The sequence below is a fragment of the Ichthyophthirius multifiliis genome, assembly GCF_000220395.1.
Source record: "Ichthyophthirius multifiliis unplaced genomic scaffold scaff_1120509251321, whole genome shotgun sequence".
Lineage (NCBI taxonomy): Eukaryota > Ciliophora > Oligohymenophorea > Hymenostomatida > Ichthyophthirius > Ichthyophthirius multifiliis.
Window position 1 is genome coordinate 36,170 of NW_004085988.1, and position 17,132 is coordinate 53,301.

Below are 17,132 nucleotides of genomic sequence, written 5' to 3' on the forward strand. Positions count from 1 at the left end.
AATTTGGCCACATAAGGGTTAAAATAAAACAATTCGATGCTAAAAATACCTTATGATTTTTTAAAATCAGGCATACTAATATATTTTAATTTTTTTAATATTTAAATATAAAAACGGAGCATTGGAATATAAGATTATTTAGTATCATTTATTACTAACATTTCAAACATTGTATCAAGGCTTACATTTAAAATAGTTATATTTATTAATTATTATTAATTTTATACATTTAATTAGAGATTAATATTACTTTTTTTGATTTACATAGAATTTAAACTATTATTTGCTTAAGCCAAATTCTATTGTTTTTATAATAACATATTAATATTTTAAATTTAAAATATATTTTTACTGTAAAGCTTCTGGAATTTCTATCGCTTTTTAAATCTTGCAGTTGTTATTAAATACTAGTATTAGTTTAATTATTTTAAGATATGTTTTATTGAACATTATAATTAAAAATATTAGTTTTTTATATTTTGTTTATTATTGTATTAGTATTATAAGTTATATTATTACTATTCATAGATATATTGTTTTTAAATAAAGTAGTTTACCCTTTTAGTTTTGGTTTTCTTTTAAAAAATTCATTTTAATGAACTTCTGTTTAAATTTCATTATTGTATTAAAAAACTATTGAATTATCTTGAATTTAAGTGTTTTAATTATTTTAACTATCAAAATTTTATTAATTTTCTGATTCTTCATTTAATTATTGATTTCTATTTTTTGTAGATTCACTGAAATTATTCGCTTATAATTTTAATTCATTTTAATATAAAATAGTTTAATAAACTAATTTTAAATCCTTTATAATATTGATATATATATATATAGATTTTATATAATTTTCTAATAAGTAAATTTATATATAAAAAAAATACTTAATAAGTTAAAGTACACCTTATTTTTCCAAATTTACAATCAATTTTATTAATTTGAGACTATTATTAATAACATTCACATATAAATTATTATTAAATAATATTTAAATCAAATGGTGCCATGATATTTCTTTTTTTAAATTTTTGGTCATTTTAATTTAAAGACTAAATATCTGAAAGTAAACAATTATATAACTATATAGATTCTGCGTCTATTCTTATAGTTTGCACTTATTATTTTTATTTTTCATTAAAAAATTTTTAATTTTTAATTGACTATTAAATTCTTTATTTTTAAATTTCTTTATTAAATTCTTTAGTTTGGTGATAATCAGTATGATAATTAGAATTCATACTTAGTTCATATTTAATAGTTACTTTTCCTTACAATGCAATAACATGTTTAGCTTCTGGACTTGATTATAGACCAATAAGAATACTTTTCATTTATAATTCTAGTTTAAAATTGCTTTATTTTTCACTTTTATATTCTATATATATATATATATATATATATATATATATTTTAAATATATTAATATTTTTAAAGGAAAAAAAAAAAGTACTTTCATCTACATTTTTCAAAGTATTAATTTTACTAATTGGCTCTAACTTAAGAAAATTAAGAATTGTAAAGATAACATAATTATTAATAAAAAGTTTCGAATTAGATAACTCCAATTTCATATCAATATCTCCATCTTAAAATATTTTTATAAGAATAGAAGCCTGTGCATTTTTTTTATAAGTCTCCAAATCATTTACTTAATTTATTAAAGAATTTTTTTATTTTAGAAATTAATTTTAAGAGATATTCACTTTTTTTTACTACAAGCCTATTTTTCCTAAAAATCCATATTTCTAATCTTCTAAAACTTCTTAGTTTAAAAATTTACTAAAAGCATATAAAAAATAATAACCAACTAATTACTTTCCATATATTTCGATTTCAAAAAAATGGTTGTTATATTAACTATATATAAATTTTGCCTCTTCTATACTTAGTTTTACATATACTCTATCATAATTTTGAAATTAGAAACCTGGTTATAAATATTGAGATTATTAGTCTAATATTGAAAGAGATATTTCATCAAAATTTATTTGTATTTCCTTTTTTTTCGGTTCTGGTTCACTTTTAGATTTTTAATTATAATTAAAAATAAAATCTTTATCATTTCCATCTTCAAATTAAATATTTTGTTTTAAAACCATCATTATCAAAGCATATTAATATTTGAATAATTTTAATTATATCTTGTGTGCTTCGCCAATAATATTTATATAATTAGTTAGATCTTTATTTTGATAAAATAAATATTTAAAACAAACAAATTTAATGTAATAATAATACCTATTTTGTTTTTAAGCAATAATTAATATTATTTAAAAAAAGGTTAACTATTAATTTAAAGTGTAAAGTCAATATTTTCTGAAACTTAATTAATTTTATTATTCGATTTCATAAAAATAGCCATTTACCCACATTTAATTTCGATTTCTTCATCCCAAATAAAATTTATTTTCCTATAATTTTTTAACTCATCAGATACCTTTTTATCTGTACAATTTCTAATACAAATAGGACCTAAATCTAACTTAATGAAATCTTAAGATTTTGGTTATTATTTAAGAATAATAGTAGGTTTATCGATTTCTAAAACATATTAAGTTAGCTTAGGACTAAATAATTATTTTAAAATTTCATACTAATTATGTTTAATATTTTCATTATCTTCATTTTTCTCATCTTAATTATTATAGTTATTCGCAAAAACAGCCAAAAGTTATTCGTTTATATAGTTTACTAACCTCAAAATAGGTTTTTAGAAATAAATAAGTATTATTTTACGTATCTCAACATGACATTTATTATATATAAAGTTTTAAATCTTACTTTATGTATTAGAATAATAACTTAAAAAATCTAATTTTAAAATACTATTTCCTTATTATGTATCATCCTATCCGAATATTTTAAATCCATTAATGTTGAAAAACTAATTATATATTAATTCTGAATCAGGATATCCTGTTAGGTCCATTATCTGAATATCACCTAATTCTCCTTATACTAAAAATCTATCTTCATAAAATTTTGCAGTAATATCACCTTTTACAATATCAATCTAAAAATTATAATATTTCAAATAGATAAAATATAATATATATATATATATATATATATATATATATATATATATATACATATATGTATATATAATATATATATAATTTTTCTTATCTATATATTTAATTATTTTATTTTACTCTACTAATAGCAATAAATTAATAAAGTTGTTCTGAATTTTTAGTATCAGAAGCTCTATGTATCAATGTTATTTAAACTTCTTGTACATTAAGTGTAAACTTTAATGTAATTTTTGATTATTTTTAATTTTCTTTTTAATATATTTCTTCTTATAATTATTCTTTTTACAAAAATTTGCTTTATCTTTAATATTTAATTTGGTATTTTTTTTATGGATAATTAGAATTTTAACTTTAAAGATTAAAATCTTTTTCTAGCATTAATTTATTATTTAAATTTTTAGGATATATAGGTGATGGACTTATATTATTTTAAAATATATTTATTTCATCTTAATTTTCGAAATTTTGTTCATTTATTTTTTATTTCTCAATATTTTGTTCATATTATTCTTAATGTAATGTTTTTACTTCCATATTATATGTTTAAATTCCTTATTATTAAGTTGTATTTCTCTATTTATCTTTTCAATATTAAAGAATTAAAGAATTTTTTTAAATGTATCAGGTTTCCAATTCATATAAAGAGAGCCAAAACTCATCAGTATATCAGTTTCTTTAAATTTTAATTTAAAATTATTTTAAAATATATATTTATATGTTTAAATTTTATTATATATTAAACCTGCATTATTTTAATAACTATATATTTATTATTTAGTAGAAACTGTAAATTCAATTAATCTGGAATTCTTTTTATATTAAATTTCACTTATTTTTTAAAAATAAAATACTTAAAAAATAAAAAAATATTACTTTTCATTAAAAGGATAACTTTAAGCTACATTCTCAATATAACCTTTAGGATATTAATGAATCAAATCAACTGTTTTCATACTTTCTAGGACTATAGAAACATAACTTTCAACACTTTTATCAATATATATTATATTTATTTAATCTAAACTAATATCAAGCCATTTTAACTAATCTTCATCACCTAAAAAGGATTTTTTATTTTTTCTTGAAGGAATATTAAACAAAGAAGTTGTTTTTTTAAATTCAGAATGAATTTTTATATTTATTTTATGTACTTTAAATTCTGTTTCTAATTCAGTCTAAAGGAAATTATTATAATTTTAAGTGGATTATCCATTTATTTGTTATTCTTTTAAATTTATTTTTTTCCGCATTTCCTTCTTTTTTTCTATTTCTATTAATTATGATTATCTAGTCAATATGCGTTTCCATCTTTCGTATTCTTTCTAAGTATTTGCAGCTAGATATGTCTCTTTATTATTTTAAATAATTTTAAAGCTATAAGCTACACCTATTTCTTAACTACAATCAAACTATATGAAAAATTAAATTTTTATATAAAATAAAAAATTAAATAAATAATAATATATTTTACTTTTATACTAATATTTTTAAAATATATATGATAAGTATTATAATCATCAGTTTTATTATTAAAAAAATATAAATAATTTCCAGAAAAAATAACATAGAAGCTTGCCCAAGATTTAAAACTATCACCCCTTTTCATTAAATATCCTTTTTCTAAAGCATATTTTAATAAAATATTCTTATCTTATTAAAGAAATTCTTTAACTTTAGTAATATCATTAGGCCAAATAAAAATATCTTTAATATTCATTAAACTAGAATATAAATAAGAAGTAAGATTCAGCGTTATTTTTTCGACATCAGATTTAAGTTTTATTTTAGGTTTATTTTATCCAATATTTCCTAAAAAATCTTTCAATATAGAAATATCAACACTTAAATCAAATTTTTCTAAAACATCATGAATAACCTTTTTTAAAAAATAAATTATATATAAATATTTTCATATATTTTTTTTTTTTAAATTAAATTAAATTTTTAAAAAAGAGAGCTTTTGTATATTATTACTCCTTTTTTTCTTATAGGATTATTAACAATAAGGTCATATTTCTAAGAATTTCTATATTTGATATGATTCAGTAAATGATTAATAGACGAAAAATAAGAAATATTAATTCCCACAGCCTCTATTTTATAAAAATCATAAATTTATTAAGCTGAAGGTTCCTAAACTCCTGTACTGGCTTTATTAAATCCTGATTTAAGTTTACTTTATTACTAAATACTCTATTATTAAAATATTGAATACCTATTTTATTCATTAATTGTTTAATAAACAAATTATTTAACAATATTTTATTAATGAGGAGTTGCTTTATTTATAATATTATTATGATTATTTTAGTCTTTTTTTTTTTCTTGTGTAGAATTTACAATTTAAAAAGGCCTACTTCTAATATTGTCATCACAACTTTCAAATTTTAATTTATCTAAATTAATGACCCAACACTCACTTTCGAGATTGTTTTCCTAATTAAAAGGAATTACAATTATAGGAGATTTCAAAATAAAATTATGTTCTTTTTTTAACTAATTAGTTTGCTTTTCTTCCGGTTCGACTTATTTATATTTGTTATTTTTGCTATCTTTAACCATCATTTCCTATTTTTATTTCGTTAAATCCTTTGTAGTTTCATCGTCTTGTTCATAATCGAACCAGCCCTAAATCCTAGCCAATTTTTAAGGATAATACGTAAATATTAATTATTATAGTTTCGCTTACATTAGCATAAATGTATTCGGTTTATTAATTGGATTTTTTTCAAAATGAAAAGTCACCAAAGGTTTTTTTTAACGTTCTATTTATTAAACTTTCTTTAAAATAGGAACTAATATTATATTTTTTTTGGTCCATTTATTATGTGAATAATTGCATGTTTAAATCCTTTAAATTTATATCAATTTCAAAATTATAATCTCGTTTAAATAGAGTATATGTCAAATCTTATATTTCTATTAAAATACCTTCCTCAATTTACTTTTTATTTTCTTTATAAGAGAATTTTTATCCTTATTTATTGTCCTGTTTTTGGTCTATGTCAATTATTATTTATTCACATAACCTTATAGAACAGTCATAAATTTTAAATTCTAATTTCATCCATACATATTCTTTTGGCCTTATATTATTTGACTATTTTAACTATTTTTATTAATTTTTAAAATATATATAAATATTTTATTTTTTTCTTAATATATACATTATTATTACTATATCTTAATATTCTTCTAAATTTAATTCTTAATAAATGTTTAATTTTTATCTAATTTTTATTCTGTATCTTTTTTACTCCATTTCTTGGGTAATAAACTCCATTTTTATTTATTTGATTTACTTTTTATTCGATTTTAATCTATTTATTCTTATGCTATTTTACTCCATCTTAAGAGTTCTTCGAAATCATTTCTTCTAATAATTCTTAAATATCTAAATATAAAAACAAAATATTAAATTTTTTATTTAAAATAAAATAAAATATAAAATTAAAATTTTTTATTCGAAAAAAATTACCTTATAACTTCATTTTCACTTAAAGTTTTCGAATAAATTAATTTATTACAAGCTTCTATCGAAACAAGTTTTTCAATATTATTATATTTTGAATTAAGGATTTAAATCAAAATTTATTTGTATTTTTTTTCCATATGAATTTACCGTTATTTGTTAATAGCGAATATCCACACATCTTTCCACAAATTTTTTACTTCCTTCTCAAGTTAATCAATTTTTTCTATATTATACTAATAATTAGTATCCTAAAGTCTTTAAATTTCACATCTAATCCCTTTAATAAGTTAAAGATCAGGAGTCGGAATTCTCAATTTTCTTTTATTTTTTTCCAATTTCATTTAATATTAATAGTAATTAAAAAAGTTAACCATACTGAGCATATCCTAAATAATATATATAAGTAAAAAAAAAAAAACATACACACATTTATATAATTAATTACTTTTAATTATTTATTATTAATTTTAATGTTAACATTTAAAAAGTCAACAATAACACTAAATTCTGGAATTTGCCAATTCATAGTTTTAAAGTTCATAGTAAGGTGCGCATCTACATTCAAGCAAATAATATACTAAGGTGATTTTAATGATTTGAAATGAAAATTATAATCTTCGTCATCAACCTATGCATACTACAATATATATTCATACATTTTCTCAACTACAACCTCTGCGGATAAATTCCCAAATAAATCTGCCTATTTTTGATTATTCCAATAAAACCCGACATTAGTGAATGATAATTTCTTATTAATAGACTCACTTTTATTCCCTTAAGTAGCTCTGTCCATGAATTATTTCTAAGCCCAATCTTAGCTCATAGTAACTATATCGATTGATCCAATAGTGATTCCCCAAGCATAAAAAGGGGAACTATTGGTCTCAAATCTGAAGTGTACATTTTTTATCGAAATTTCGATATTATCAAGTACAACTGCAATTAATCGACTTAATTTCCCTTTATCTTGAATTGATTCTCCATATAGAGATTATTTATTTTGCTCTTATTTTTGCTTTTCTTCAATAAAGGATTTTATGGCTTAATCAATTATTTATTATTTGTAACTTATAGTATTTAATTATTCCAAATTCCATTCTTTAAACGGCTTTGGGGATACTAATACAAAAATGTTTGTTATTTCTATTTTTGAAGGCTTTGATTTTATATTAGAAACAGGAATACTTATTTGAATTTTTTCAATGTATGAAAATTTTAATGATATCGGCCATTCTAATAAATCAATTAAATTTTATTAAATACTCACATTTTCTATTATTAAATTTCCAGAAAAAACTCCCAAATGTATGTTGTTTTTGTTTAAACCAGATAAATAATTTCCGAAATAATTGACTAAAATTTTTTCTAAAAAACCTTCTAACATTATATATATATATATTTATTTTTTTGAAAATAAATTAATTTTAATTTAATATTATCTTAAAAATTTATTTTTCATTTTAAAAAATAATAGAATTAATATATATTTTTAATAATAAAAATTGAAAATTTTTTAAAATATTATTTTTTATAAAAAAAAAATCTATTTATTTTTTTCAATTATTAATTGCTCTATTATTTTATTTAATTTCAAATAATTTCTATCTAAATTTATTTTTTTCATCCTATAAAAATTCATAATATACCATTTCTTCATTTTAACTCAATTTATTAACTTAATAAAGCTATTCATTGATTTTAATTAGGTTGTCATTATTTTAATTTAAACTTTAAAGCTATTATAAACACAAATCTCTATCTTATTTATTATTAAATCTTAAAATACATTCATTTTGATTTTCTAATAGATCACAATATTTAAATTTTAACTAAATTTCTATTAATTATTTAATAATTTTTTTTTATTTAAATTTTTATCTAAATTGATAATTTTTAACAATGTTTCTTATTAAAACATTATTTTTTTATTTTAAAAATTAATTTTCTATGAAAATACTTTTCCTTTTTTCGGTATATTAATTTATTTTACTTATAGTATTTTCGTTTAATCTTATATATATAGCTCTTTTTATCGAAGAATATTTTATACATCAGATTTATTTGAAAATTCAATATAACAAACATTATCACAATTCTAAAATGTTTATATATGTAAAATTTAGTATTAAGGAAATAATTAAATTATATATTTTTTAGAATAATTTAAAGGCATATTTTCTAATTTTATTAATCTTTTTTTTACTTTCTTTGTTACATTTTCTAATTAAAATAAATGTCTTCTTCTTACTTTATTTTCTTTTTTGTTTAATTTTAAAATTTTACTATTTTTTAAAGAATTCTTTAAATATTAAACTTTTTATTCAATATCAAGTAAAATACTTTTAATTTTATTAAATTTAAGAAAAGTCTTAATATGAATATATTTTCTCGATGATATTATTTTTTAAAAATATTTATCAAATAATAAATTACTATCTGTAAAATAAAATTCAATTTATTATTATAAACTGAGTTAATTTTTATTATTTAATTAAATTTATAAGTTTTATAATAATAAATTCTACATTTCTTAATAAAATTACTTTTTGCTTATTTTCTCATTTTATATAACATCATCCATATTTAAACAAAATTTGTATATTTTTTTAATTTAGCTAAATTATTATTTTTTATTTTATTATTATAAAATATATATATATATAAATACGCATAGAAATATAAAATATTAATTAAAATTAATGTTAATTTAAAAAATTATAATAGATAAAAAGAATAATAATATTAAAATATTTATTATTAAATAAATATTAATAAATATATATGTATCAGTATTAAAATGTTTTATAATTATATAATTAATTAATTAATTATAAAATTATATATATTTATATTTATTTATAAATATATAATATATTTAAAATTATATATATATATTTTTTAATTTATTTTTATTTTTATATATTTAAATAAATTAATTAAAAAAAAATATTTATTAAAATTAGTATATTTTTTTTTTTAATTTTATAAATTAATATTGTATATTTTTCTTTAAAAGCAAAAAACAAATTAATTTACTAAGTGTTATTAGCTTTTTATTTTTTATATTTTAAACAAATTAATAAAAATATATAATTTTTTTTATAAAAAGTAACAAAAGTGAATATTAATATAAAATATTATATAGATTATTATATATTTAAATATATTTGTAAATTATAATATATTAGTAATTTACATTATAAATATTTTAAAGTATTTATTATCATAATTTTAAAATTCCTTTTTTTTAAAAAAATATTCCTGCAGTAATTCCAAAAAACGCTATAATTGATCCTATTAATCTTTTTTAAAACTTTTATTTTTTAATTTTAAAATCTATATATTTTTTAAAAAAGTATTCAGTTAACTTAATGAATTCATAATTCAAATCTCCTATTAATAACTCTTTTAATAATATAAAATCTGAATGTTTTGGATTTTCATAATCACATATTCCCCAATTATATTATCTTTTACCAGATACAATTAAAAAAGGTGGACATCTTCCTAAATATCCGTTTAAAATGTTAATAGATGCTGGATAATTCTTTAGTACAGCATCAAAATTAAACCATTATATTTATTATTATATAGCTTTTTTTATAATTCTTATTTAATCTATTTTAATTCTGAATATTAATATAAATCTCCTCTAGAAATAACAGGAATTATATTTACATATTTTTATAGCTTTTTAATTATATACAAATCAGTTTATTTTATACAATCTAAAGATAAAAAAAACAAACATACATGTATCTTTTAAAAAATTAAAAGTAAAAAAAAATAAATATATATATATATATATATATATATATTTTTATATATTTATATATATATATTTATATTTTTAAAGAAAAATTATTTAATCTAAAAATTTTTATTATAACATTTTATAATAATATTATTTAAATACTCTTTCATCTTATTCATTTAAATTTTATATACTTTCTTTAGTTCTATAAAGCTTTTCTAAATATTCTTAGTGATGTTCAAACTAAAATAATATAAAATATAAAAAAATAACAATATACAAAAAAAATACCTTTTCAACAATAAAATTTTTAATGTTTATGTACCATTTTTTAAAATTTTCTACTCCTTCTCCTATTATGTAACCTGGAGTGTCTATTAAATTTAAATTAAGTATTTTTTTTCCATTACTTACTGCCCTTTTTTCAACTATATTATTGATTTTTTCAAACTCACATTATTTTTCGAAATTCTTCATTAAAAATGAATCTATGAAAGTACTTTTTCCAGTTCTCTATGCCCCTACAACTATAATATTTAAATATTCTTATTTTTTTATTTCTATATTTAAAAGCTTTTCAAGTATAAAATCTTATGCTTTTTATGAAGGTTAGTTAAGACAACTTGATTAACTTCCTTAGCTAACATATTCCGAAACTACAGTTTCTTCGATAATATTTTGATTTCTTTATTATTATCTCATTAATAAATCTAGTTAACTTTATTATATTTTAAATTTGTTTGATTGTTATTATTATATATTATCATTTTAAGATGTATTTTTTTAATTTTATATTTAATTTTAGTTTAATTAACCCTATTCCCATTAATAAAAACTAGAATTTAAACTTGAATCATTAAATGTTTAGTTTAAAACTTGCTCTATAGATTCATCTATTTTTTTTATTTTTTAATAAAAAATATATTTTAATATAATTATACAACATTTATACAAAAATATTTATAGTTTATATAAATATATATATATATTTTAAACATTTTATTATTAAATTTTTACCTAAATTATTTTGTCTTTCATAATTTCTATTAATTTAAGAATTTAGTTAAGTATTATATTATTAATTTAAATTGACAATATTCAATTAATGAATATTTTTATTTTTTAAATTTAATTATTATTAATTCATTTATTTTATAATAATGTAATTATTTTTCAGAAAAAAAAAAAAAAAAATATGTATAATATAATATATTATATTTTTTTATTTATTTATATAGATAAAAAATAAAAAATTTTAAATTTTTTTTTATAATATAATATTTTTTTTTAAAAAAAAAAAAAAATTAAAAATAAACAAAATAAGATAAAAAATAGTCTATTATAAAATATAATCTAAAAATAATAATATATAAAATATATTATAAAAAAATTATAAATATATTAATATTTTATTTTTTGACCTACAATTAATAATTTTATAAGCAACAAATAAATTTCAAATATTATCTAAAATATAAAAATATATATATATAAAATTAATTATATTTTGATTAAATAAAATAATTACATAAATATTTTATTATTATATTATGTTTGTTTTTCTCATTTATTAATTTTTTTTTTATATTTTTTCCAATAAATTTATTAATTTACTAAAACCCAATTTCAATAGCTCTTTTTTTTTATAAAATGTTTCTTCTCCATGAACCTTTTCACTTTAGAAAGAACCTAATTTTTTTTCTCTATTAGACAAAATAAGAATACTTAATCCATGTTATGATTTTTAAACTCTCCATTATAATTGACTCAATAATTATTCTAATTTTCAAAGTTTTCATAATCAAGTTCTTTATTAAGAACTTCGTAATTTTTATTTCTAAGTCTTCCTTATCTTTGATATAAATCGAATTTCGAAATCTCCATTTTAATTTTTTAGAATTCCATATCTATTTTTTTAAAAAATAAAAAAAAATATAATTAAAAAATAAATGATAAAAAGTGTAGTATATTATTTAAAATAATTTAATATATATAATATTAACTTTGTCAGTTTTTTATTCAGCTTTGAAAATTTCTCTATTAGGATAATAACATCGACTTCTTCCATGTCTTAAATTTCCAAGTTTTATATTTATTTTTCAAATTCAATATTTTTTTCGAAATACAATTAATTTTTATTTAGTATTTACTTATTTAAATTAATGATATTTTTACTTTGATTTTCAATATTTTGAAGTAATATTTTTACTTTTTAAAACTTTTATTATAATTCTAAAGTTGATTTTTATTTTACTTCCTAATAAAAAATAATTAATTTAAATAAATGAAATACTACTTTTAAGCATGGTTATTTATTATATTTTCATAATTATTTTTTCGAAAACTCAATCATAATAAAGAAAAAGTTTATTATTTTCTGCTTTTTTTTAGTTAATTAAGTATTAAAAAAAATATAATAAAAGCTATGATAAAAAGTAATAATTATTTTCAAATAAAATATAAAAAAATATTTATAAAAACTTTTATTTAATTAATAGCGTTTTATTATATAATCTATTATGAGTTTTTTAATTGAACTTTATATTTTTAACAGAAAGCTATTTTACATATGATTATTATTCGCTTTCATTTTCATTTTCATTCGTATTTTATTTTAAAATTTAATAATCCTTTAACAAGTTTTCATAATTTTAAATGTATTATTATAATTATTATTTTTATTCATTAATTTCTCTATTTATATATTCATCTTATTTTATTAGATTTTAATTTTGTTATTAAATTAATACTATTTATTTTTCTTATACATAAATATTTTTACAGTATTAATTTGTATTTATTTTATTATAGAATTAGAATATAATATAAAAAACACATTAATATGTTTCTATTCTTTCTTTTTTCCTTTTAATTGAATCAAATTAATTTTTTTTCTTAAATTTACTAATCAATTTTAAATTATTACTAAATAAGATTATTATCTTATAAATGAATAAATTATTAAATATATTTTTACTTGCAATAAAACTATGTTTTTATATTATTAATATTTTAAATCTTCTATTTTTAAAAGTTCATTTTCTTTTTAAGTTAATTTGATTCTAACTTTAATATTAAAATTTATATTTTTAAATCAAATCAATTAATAATAAAATTATTAAACAGAAAAAAAATAATTCTTTTTTTAAAAAATAAATATTACTCTTTAGTTTAATCTTAATATTTCTTTAAAATTTTAAAAATCATTTTTATTAATTTTGAAATTTTCTATTTATTTCTTATATTCAAATATTTCTTTTTCTGCTTTATCTAACTTATATTTAAAAATTTTCAACCTCTTCTTTTATATATATATTGCTTATTATATTATATTTTATTCTTATTCTTATGCATTGATATGTTATTATTTTAAAAAATATTTTGATTTTTACAATTTTTATTCATTTTAAATTACAGCTTATTTCTTTTTCTTGAAAAAGTTTATCTATTTATAAAAATTCGTTTTCTTTTTATTATTATTAAATTTATTTTTAATATTAGTCTTTCCCTTTATATAATATTTTATTTTAGATTAATTAGATTGATTTCATATTTAAATTACTTAATCTTCTAAAAATTTTATAATAATCTTTTTTAATAAAAAAATAAATTAAACTTATGTTTATAAAAAAGAAATATAAAATAAGATTTAATATTCATTATAAAATAAATATTTTATTTTAAAATATAGATTATATAAAAATAAATAATAAATATTTAAATAGTATATTAAATTATATAGCTATATATTATTACATCTTATACATTGTTTTAATAAAATTAATCAAATCAATAATATTAAGTAAAAAACATTATTTTCATTCCAATTAGTATCTATACATATTTTATTATCCTATATTTTATTTTAGAAAAAATTGAATTTATTTCAGATTATGTTTATAATTTAGTTTATTTATAATGGTTATACATTTTTATTTAATTAATTTTATATATTAAGCTAATATTTATAAATTTTTAATTTAATAATAAAAATTATATTAATTTTTATCAATTTTTTTTTAAAAAAATCAATAACATTGTTAATTATTATATATATTTATTAATATAAAACTAATAATAAAATTTAATAAAATCAAATTTATTTAAAACTATAATTTTTAATTATATTATTATAATTATTTTATAGTATATATTATAAATTAAAATAAATATATTATTGTATATTTTTTTAAATTAATAAAAATGATAATTAGAAAGTATATGGATTTAATAGTATTTATTTTTGATTATTTTATGGAATATTTTACAAATATATTCGGCTAAATTATTTATAATATTATAGGCTCATTAATAATTAAATATGATGAAAATTATTATTAAAAAAAAATCTATATAAACACATTCATTTTTAATTTATATGATTTTATATAAAAAAATAAAAAAAATATTTTCATTAAAAAACAATATTTAATATATAATTTTTTTTTAAAAAAAATGAAATATTAATAAAATTTCGAAGAATAAGGCAAAAAAAACTTAATATAAACATTAAAATATGATGACATATATGACAAAGTGAAATAAGTACAAAGTTTAATAATGTAAGCATGTGGAAATTTAAACGCCCAACAAACAAAAGACGAATTTATCTAAAATTAACTAAATTAAATAAAATAAATATGTTAATAAGCTTTGTATATATAGACTAAGAAAAATGAATAATAAAATGATTTAAAAATTAACGAATATGACTAATATTAATTAGTATTTAATTACGTTTAAGAAAATCCTCAAAAAAATATAGATAAATTGCCTTATATATATAAAACATGCACAAATCAAGAGAATTATTTAGAAAAAGAAATAGAGGAAAATCCAAATTATTAACATAAATAACTTATTGAAATTTATGAAAAAAAAGAAACGTATTTAATAAATCATTAGATAATCTGGCATAAGGAATACGAGAAAGAAAATCCATTGAAGATATTCTTAGAAAAAGATTACTTGAAATCGAAGAAGATGAAAATTTATAATTAATTGCATTAAAATAAATAGAATTTTAAAGTTAACCTTAATAAGGGTAAATGGATGTTTAATATGATAATGATTAGGAACAAATTTCAGAAAATGATTATAATAATAATAATAATAATAGTCTTGATAACGAATTTGATCCTGAATTTGAAGGTTAGTTTATGAATGAGGAAAATGATGATGAATATAATATGCATATATGATTTTTTCTTTTTATGATATATAATATATTATTAAAATATTTATATATATGAAAAAAGATTTTTTTTTTTTTAATTAAATATATTAATTAAATATAAAAATTATTAAAGATAAAAAAAATATTAATAATAATTATTTCAATATACATATAATGCCATTAAATTATTTATAATTATTTTTTTAAAGTAAAATAATTTATAATGAATAATATAAAAATAAAATATTGTATTAAAGTAATAAATTTAATAAATATTATTTATTAAAAAAAAAAGTAATAAAAAATTAAAATAAATAAAGATTTAGTATTTTATATAATAAAAATTATAAATAAAGAAAAATAATAAATAATTTTATAAATAATTATTAAAAATAAAAAATAAAAATATATTAATAAATATAAAGTATACAAATATATATAAATATATATATATATATAATATATATAAATATATATAAAATTTTTTTATTTTTTTATTTATCCTTTTTTATTTTACAATAAAAAATATTTATTTATTTTATTTTTATAATTTATATTTTATTTTTTAATAAATTACTTTATCTTTAGATATTGAAATACATTTTTTTATCTATATATAAAGAATTTTTTTTTTTTCATTTTAATCTATTTTTTTTTATTTATAAACATTTTGTATTAAATTATTCTTTTTAATTTTTTATTATTATCAAAGATCTTTTAATTAATATTTTTTTTTTTTTTTTTTTTTTATTATTTGATTTGTTTTATTAAAAGCGGATTTGTAAACATGATTTTTTTTTTTTCATATATCAATTAATTTAAAAGAATTTTTTTATAAAATTAAAATAACCTTTCATAATATTTTTATATATTTATAATTTAAAACATTAATTAATTTTTATTTAGAAACTAATATTTTAAAAAGAAATATTTAATACAAACATTTAAATAATAATATATTTAAAAAAATTATATTGATAATATATCATATAAATTTATTAATTAAAATATATCTAATTATTTTAAATATAATACTATATAAATTATAATTATTAAATATAAATTTAATTAATATAAAATAAAATACAATAAATAAATTAAAATATATAAAACCATAAAATAATTAGATTAATATAATATATATATATATATATATATATATATATATATATATTTATACATATATATTATTTTATTTATACAATAAAATTTAATATTATATAAACTATTAATATTTTAATCATAAAATAAATATAATAATGAAAAGTATACATATAATAAATAAATAATCTTTAAAAATATATATTATATAGATATATTTTATCCAAACAAATTTAATAACATAAAAAAATACTCAGTTTCTAGATCCTTAAATAGATGAAACATAATTCGAATTTTCAACTCTTTAATTAAGTCTATACAAATGTTTTTAAAAAAAAGTAAAATCTGGGTGTTCTTCTCCAACACTTTTATTTAAAATTTCCAAGCATTTTTCCAAATTTTATTAAGCTAATTAATAGTTTCCCATTTGTTTATAAACTAAACCTAAATTTCCCAAAGATGTAGCCACAGTAGGATTATCTGAATCTTTTCCAAATTTCAAATAAAGTATTTATAAGCAATCTTCATAACATTTTTTAGCTTTCACCACTTCTTTTTGACTTTTAAATACATTCCCTAAATTAT

The 17,132-nt window shown here is 15.4% G+C and overlaps 4 protein-coding genes across 4 annotated transcripts, besides 28 other annotated features; all 4 read right to left on the reverse strand. All coding sequences in view use genetic code 6, as the record gives it.

Annotated features, from left to right (window-relative positions):
- Positions 1-174: 174 nt before the first annotated feature.
- On the reverse strand, positions 175-3,572 carry IMG5_181110 (PH domain protein; the record flags this gene model as incomplete). The annotated part of the gene is made up of 6 exons (XM_004027478.1): positions 175-180; positions 885-1,375; positions 1,451-2,182; positions 2,239-3,013; positions 3,156-3,254; positions 3,567-3,572. 6 exons carry the CDS (start codon positions 3,570-3,572, stop codon positions 175-177), a joined length of 2,109 nt encoding a protein of 702 aa, XP_004027527.1.
- Positions 1,164-1,193: a microsatellite.
- Positions 1,377-1,409: a microsatellite.
- Positions 3,044-3,118: a microsatellite.
- Positions 3,573-5,440: 1,868 nt separating the features above from the next.
- IMG5_181120 (hypothetical protein) lies at positions 5,441-7,722 on the reverse strand (the record flags this gene model as incomplete). Its single annotated transcript, XM_004027479.1, has 4 exons — positions 5,441-6,147; positions 6,217-6,432; positions 6,517-6,899; positions 6,959-7,722. Coding segments are annotated over 4 exons (1,407 nt in total), but the record flags the coding sequence as incomplete, so codon positions are not given.
- A 1,534-nt stretch (positions 7,723-9,256) lies between these two features.
- Positions 9,257-9,299: a microsatellite.
- A 19-nt stretch (positions 9,300-9,318) lies between these two features.
- Positions 9,319-9,394: a microsatellite.
- Positions 9,364-9,413: a microsatellite.
- A 233-nt stretch (positions 9,414-9,646) lies between these two features.
- Positions 9,647-9,702: a microsatellite.
- A 119-nt stretch (positions 9,703-9,821) lies between these two features.
- Positions 9,822-9,867: a microsatellite.
- A 33-nt stretch (positions 9,868-9,900) lies between these two features.
- On the reverse strand, positions 9,901-10,972 carry IMG5_181130 (hypothetical protein; the record flags this gene model as incomplete). Its single annotated transcript, XM_004027480.1, has 2 exons — positions 9,901-10,275; positions 10,433-10,972. 2 exons carry the CDS (start codon positions 10,970-10,972, stop codon positions 9,901-9,903), a joined length of 915 nt encoding a protein of 304 aa, XP_004027529.1.
- Positions 10,307-10,364: a microsatellite.
- Positions 10,524-10,556: a microsatellite.
- Positions 10,690-10,731: a microsatellite.
- A 243-nt stretch (positions 10,973-11,215) lies between the features above and the next one.
- Positions 11,216-11,256: a microsatellite.
- Positions 11,257-11,607: 351 nt separating this feature from the next.
- Positions 11,608-11,674: a microsatellite.
- Positions 11,614-11,658: a microsatellite.
- A 189-nt stretch (positions 11,675-11,863) lies between the features above and the next one.
- On the reverse strand, positions 11,864-12,455 carry IMG5_181140 (hypothetical protein). The gene is made up of 2 exons (XM_004027481.1): positions 12,274-12,455; positions 11,864-12,177 (listed from the first exon to the last, which is right to left on the reverse strand). Exons 1-2 carry the CDS (start codon positions 12,336-12,338, stop codon positions 12,072-12,074), a joined length of 171 nt encoding a protein of 56 aa, XP_004027530.1. The 5' UTR covers positions 12,339-12,455; the 3' UTR covers positions 11,864-12,071.
- Positions 12,194-12,226: a microsatellite.
- Positions 12,456-13,569: 1,114 nt separating the features above from the next.
- Positions 13,570-13,609: a microsatellite.
- Positions 13,610-15,540: 1,931 nt separating this feature from the next.
- Positions 15,541-15,566: a microsatellite.
- Positions 15,551-15,601: a microsatellite.
- Positions 15,602-15,777: 176 nt separating this feature from the next.
- Positions 15,778-15,866: a microsatellite.
- Positions 15,810-15,842: a microsatellite.
- Positions 15,822-15,893: a microsatellite.
- Positions 15,824-15,893: a microsatellite.
- Positions 15,839-15,928: a microsatellite.
- Positions 15,850-15,922: a microsatellite.
- Positions 15,850-15,926: a microsatellite.
- Positions 15,879-15,924: a microsatellite.
- A 145-nt stretch (positions 15,929-16,073) lies between the features above and the next one.
- Positions 16,074-16,118: a microsatellite.
- Positions 16,119-16,577: 459 nt separating this feature from the next.
- Positions 16,578-16,634: a microsatellite.
- Positions 16,635-17,132: the final 498 nt, after the last annotated feature.